General features: G+C 42.2%; 1 protein-coding gene across 1 annotated transcript; it reads right to left on the bottom strand.

Moving 5' to 3' along the window:
* Window positions 1-1,083: 1,083 nt before the first annotated feature.
* LOC147627317 (2-Cys peroxiredoxin BAS1, chloroplastic-like) lies at window positions 1,084-5,522 on the bottom strand. The gene is made up of 7 exons (XM_086815952.1): window positions 5,028-5,522; window positions 3,542-3,616; window positions 2,990-3,071; window positions 2,786-2,865; window positions 1,757-1,882; window positions 1,538-1,651; window positions 1,084-1,422 (listed from the first exon to the last, which is right to left on the bottom strand). The coding sequence occupies exons 1-7, from the start codon at window positions 5,286-5,288 to the stop codon at window positions 1,306-1,308; spliced, it is 855 nt and encodes a 284-aa protein (XP_086672078.1). The 5' UTR covers window positions 5,289-5,522; the 3' UTR covers window positions 1,084-1,305.
* Between the last annotated feature and the right edge of the window lie 478 nt (window positions 5,523-6,000).

Genomic DNA, 6,000 nt, shown 5'->3' with positions numbered 1-6,000 from the left:
CTAGCCACCACTTCCTCTTCTTTTCTTCTTTTTGTCCTCCTTTCTCTTTGTCTATATTATGTAGAACTGGCTCCTCTCTTCTCTCACTCTCACTCTCACACACAAGGTTCATGTTTCCTTTGGCTTAGAAGAAGGTGTTGTCCCAATCCAAAACTTCCTCTTCCAAGTCTCTGAATAACAGATTTTTCCACTATCTCAATAAAAACTCTATTTAGAGCATTATAAATCATCACTACACAAGTAGCCATTTCTTGAGATGCTCGAATATCTTCACTTACTACAAGGCTCGATCTCAAGCACTAACACCTTAATAGATTAAATAAATTTGTTGGCACTACCACCTAAATCTCATGGGCATGCTCAACCCTTAAATGATCATCCTACATATGTTTGTCCCACCATTGGCTCTCAATCCTCAAGCATTCACAATCTAGAATCAAGGAAGAACTAATTGTCTGGCCAAACAAGTCCAAAGATTTGTACAATCACAAATAAGGAGATCCATTGAAGCCTAACACTGCTAATTTATAAAAGCATGCTACTCACCATTTAATTGTATAGCTTCCTTTTATTTGTGCACTTGGCCTTGAAATATCGGCCTTATGGTGGACAGCATAGAGCTAGACTAATAAAGCTAAGTAAAAATATGATTATGCAATGACACCTGTGTGGCCTCTTCAATTTTGTGAGAGACCACTTGTGTCATCGATGGTGGGAATCACAAACTAGTATAGATGAGTTATACTAATGTCAATGATAGCTATATTAATGCAGCATTTGAAAAAACTAGTTGACTATTTACCATTACAAGAGGGGATAGAGGCATGGGCATTTCATTGATATGTTTTTCCTAGCTACCTTTGCTTCTTCCGTGCACTTCAGTAAGAACAAAGCTTCAGCCACTGATTCATCTAGAGCAAAGTATTTGGAGTATGATTGAGAATACCAACTCATCGCAATAAATAGAATTCAACGACATCCATCAACCTTTCTACACCCATGCAGCAGTGCATGCAATGGCAACCCTTCATGAAGTATTAAAAGGCGGGCATGCTACTTAAGATCCGAGTGAAACCATGCATATCCCTCAACTAAGTTTGCATTACAAGAGGTGTGCACTACAATCACATCCAAAAATGTTCCCACTAAGATGGATGATTATTTGACCCGAATAACTTCGCGATCAGCTACGAAAATATAAGACTCAACAGTCTTCTCATTCAGTAACATGCTTGACTCCCATCACACATCTATTAAAGAGGCTCTAGAATGATCTACGATCAGCTTGGATTCACAAGCCCTACCTTATATAGCAGCAAAATACTCTTTACTCAGCTTGGTATCAGGCTTCATGGTCTTTTCACCGGGCTTCCATCCAGCCGGGCAAACCTCATCTGGATTGTCCTGTACATATTGGACAGCCTGGACATATCCAAAGAGAAGTTAACCCAAGGCTTAAATATAGTAAGCTAAAAATATTGTCAAAGGAATCATGCAGCATGACAAAACAAGGACCCAAAGAAGAAGTCTAACAAACCTGTAGGGTTCTCAAGGTCTCATCTACACTGCGTCCGATTGCAAGGTTGTTGATGGTAGCATGCTGAATGATGCCCTCCTTGTCAATGATGAAAAGGCCCCGAAGTGCAATACCCTGACACATCCAAAAGTTCAAACCATGTGTTGGGTCCAAATTGGTTCCAAAGTCATTTACAAAAATGTCAACTATCACAGGAAAAATTAAATTGATCAGGATTACCTGGCCAGGTATCAGAACATTGTAAGCTTTGGATATGGTCTTAGTCAGATCCGCAACAAGAGGATATTTAAGGTCACCTAACCCACCTGACTTTCTGTCTGTTTGAATCCAAGCCAGGTGAGAAAACTGCACATACAAATGCAAAGAGTTACATACAGTGTATATCAAACATATATACCTAGATGAATCCAAGAACATGCCCTAATTCACCTTATAAGAATGTACAATTTATAACCTCATGGTAGTCATCCACAAGACAATAAACCATCATCAACTTCATCATGCATAGTATGGACTGGATACTACGACATCCCCACTAACGTCATCAGTGCCCAAAAGTGGGTGTAGAACTTGGTATCAATATATGCTCCCACACACACACACACACACACACACACACACATAAGAGCATACATTCATACAAAGGTCTGTGTACTGAGTTTCTATCAGAGCTTCGGAGATACAAGGCAGACTCGGCCATAATGAAGCCTAGCACTAAGGATCATAACAAATAGAAAGAATTACTACAACAAAAGGGTAGTTGATAGGGCATATACACCACTAAAGATAGAAAGAATTAACACAATATCAACTGGCTGCAACTTAGACGAAAACTTCACAATGTGAAATTTGCATGTCCGCTAATCCAGCATAAAGATATACCTAGATGAATCCAAGAACATGCCCTAATTCACCTTATAAGAATGTGCAATTTATAACCTCGTGGTAGTCATCCACAAGACAATAAACCATCAACTCTATCATGCATAGTATGGACTGGATATCAAACATGTTTGGAGACAAAACAAGAAGTGCTAACTAGCATCAGGAACATAAAGTATGTTGTACTTTTTCAATTTAAAACATATAAATTTGAAATATATTTTACTAGAAAGGAAATGTGCATGGTCTACACATATGGGCTTCATGGATGAGACATGGGCTACCCAATAGGGTGCACATAGACCAGATTAACGCCCAGCTATAGGAGATTCCAACAAGATCTCACATAACGTGCAATTTACTTACCACACTGTCAGTGGAGACACCAAGCACTTCTGTGTTCAGCTTCTCGAATTCTGCGTACCGGTCGCTGAAAGCAGTAATCTCTGTCCAAGCACATCCATGGAAGCACATTCAGATGATGTACAAAATTCATAACATACGGTGACAATTATTTTTATTTTTAAAAAAAAATCACAAAAAATGGCTAGTACCAAGCAGTGTGAGTACCTGTTGGGCAGACAAAGGTAAAGTCCAGAGGGTAAAAGAAGAGAACGACATACTTCTTTCCTCTGTAATCTGAAAGTTTCACCTGAGTTTAGGATACAACAAAAATCATGTTAGTTTCAGTCCATGCACAGCATCCTGGCCCATCCAGATCCATCTGGGTGCCCATCTGGGACCCGCAACCTGAAGACAAGGTGTCATGGAGTAAAGTCAAACAACCCCATGTATGGACCGATCATCGATGTTTAAATATCGGCCACAAAAGCATGTAGCTTATTAGACGTTTCCATCATAGGCTCGTACCTAGAAGGCTTTAAAGTGATTGGCCATGTACTCATTGCATGCTACAAAAGCTCATGACCATTGCTTTGCCTTTACAGTAAAGGGCTAGTACCAGGCCAACCACATGCACATGCCATTATATTGCCACACAAATGTGTATTACCATATCAAAAACCTCCACCACTAGATCATTAAGACTGAGAAGCTGGTGGATTATAAGGGCAAAACCCCTTCAATTCACCTAATGAGCACTGAAATTCAATTTGTAGGTACCTTGATAAACTCTTGGTCAAAGACTGCTTCTGCCTCGAAATTGGGTGCTTCATTTCCTACCAGAGGAAGTTCTCCCTGCCAAGTTAGAAACATATACAAGAGACAGAACATCAGCAGCATGTACTATGCATCGCATTGACACAACTGAAACTTCCTTTGACTCTATATTAGAATGCTGCTCTCATTTTAAGAAAAGCCTTACATTTATTTGTTTCAATGCAATGCATAGCCTCCACCACAGTTTGCAGAGGCAATGATGGAGTTATGCCAAAGGAACCAAACAGTGTTGGGCTATAAGTAGAAAGTTTAGGGCATTGTGTTACCAGGCTTCTGCTTGTCATAGATACGCTGAAATGTGCAGCCATGTGTGTGGCAATCCTCACCCTGGGTGATTAGTGTGTGGCTCTGGAGGGGTGCCTCTTGACCCCAGCGTGAGTTGATATAGATATTGGCAACCGTATATAAGGTAGGCCCATCGCCTTCGTTCAATACCTCCTATAACCCTTTCACTATGATGGCATGTACGCAGCCCCATGTGCATGATGCCTTGTGGTGATATCCCACATGGTATCAGAGCTGAACAATGCTCTTCTACCCCTTCCTTGGATTTAGTGGGAATATTGAGGAGTGTCTGTGGCAACCCTTGCTCTGGATAATTGGTGTGTGCCCATGCATGCTTGCTGCCTCGTATTGATTTACCACAACATTCATTCAGAGATCTTAGCGTACATGGTGTTACCCATCTTTATGCACAAATGTATGGCAGCATTCACGCATAACCATAAGAAAAATCTAAAAGCCCTTGGACGGCAAGGCAAATATTTTCTGAGAATGCTTATTAGCCCTTCTGCCATTCCTTCCAGCGGCAAACCTGTGCATTAATCCATTATTGCATCCAATGAAATCCCACTGAATACTGCATTCAACATGTGGCATGATGAATATCGTCCACAACACAAGGACATTCCCCAGGTATTCTGTTGCACGAAGAACAAAACATGCAATTTCAACCATTCTGTCATGCAGACATTGCTTTGGCAGAAGGCATAGGCGTATTCGTAGCTTCAGTTCTTCATAAACAGAATCATCATTACACATATTCATTCATCCCATTTCCCATTAGCATGCTAGCCTGAGTGTGTATGCCGTGCTCATAAAGGCAGTTTATCTGTGGTCAAAATGGTGCAAAGGATAGCTGGCCAATTGGCACACAAAAGGGGCCTTTGTTTCAATACTGCACTATTAGCTGCAAAGACGTGCATAGCAGCACATTTGGGAGGGCAGAGAAGCCCACCCACAATCAACTTTTAGATGATGCTGCCCACTGTAGCTACGCAAAAAGAAAACTTATCTAACAGTTAAAGAAGTGTTGGATCGGTGAACCCAACTTTAAACCACATTTCAAAAAAAAAAAAGCACACAGTTCTGCTCCGATCGGGGGCATTTTAGCAAGATCGGGCAGAGCTTTGCAGAGTTAGTGGCATACCGCAGTTACCGCAAGAGGGCGCGCAGGGGCGGAGCTGCGGGCGGAGAAGGAAGAGGCGCGCCTGCAGGCCGGGCGGAGAAAGTGAGGGCGAGATAAAGTACCACTTCGAAGGCCTTGAAAAGAACGCGGAACTACAAGCGAAGTGGAAGAGGACGACACCGAAGATAATGATGAAGAAGAAGAGGCCGCAACAGAAGAAGAGACAGACAGAGAAGATGAGGAAGACACGGTGAAGATCGCGCTAGAGCACGCCATGGCCATAGCAACCTTTGCTAGGGAGATTCACAATCGAGTAAAGGCGACTAAGGCTTCATTCATCCCACGGGTGTCTTTTCCCATTAAAACACATCTGTGGTTTGAAAGCATTTCCCGTGAGGAACCTCCATGAAGATTGGTGTCCTCTCCTATTTGCTCAACCTCATGGGGCACAAGGTTAGCCCATATGCCCTTCCCAACTAGAGTGCTCTGACAGACAAGAAGATGACACTATCATGCATGCAACCGATGGTGTGGAACTAAAGTTGTCGAGCATGCATCCCACACGATCTTTGCGAAAGAGGTTGCACCACCCATTGGATTAGAGTAACCGTCTCGGTGTGACAACGAGTGTGAGAGGAGGGCGGTGATGAGCGGCTACGGTGGAGCTCTTGAGCCTAGCTCGAGCTCGCTGAATAGGCAGCTTCCCACGCCATGTTAGGGTGCGTTTAACATCTTGGGCGTCACTGTCGGGGAGCGCCAATCCGCTACTTGTCAAAGCTTTCTTTGATTCGAATTTGATGGAGTCTTAATAGCTCGGTGCCAGGTAAGCTCTTTGGCATGCGATTTTTTGATGTATTTTGATATTTTGTATGGTTGTTTTTTATGTTTTTGTTGTGATTTATGCATAGCTTTGTGTTTAGAGGAGGATTACTACATGTTTGAGTGAAAAAACTTGAGATTTGGGTGATTAGAGAACCCAATCAAGAGGGTTTTT

The sequence above is a fragment of the Cibotium barometz genome, chromosome 21 (genome assembly GCF_041138505.1).
Source record: "Cibotium barometz isolate CiBa-2024 chromosome 21, ASM4113850v1, whole genome shotgun sequence".
NCBI lineage: Eukaryota > Viridiplantae > Streptophyta > Polypodiopsida > Cyatheales > Cibotiaceae > Cibotium > Cibotium barometz.
The sequence above is the reverse complement of the archived record's forward strand: the minus strand, read 5'-3'. Positions and strand labels throughout refer to the sequence as shown.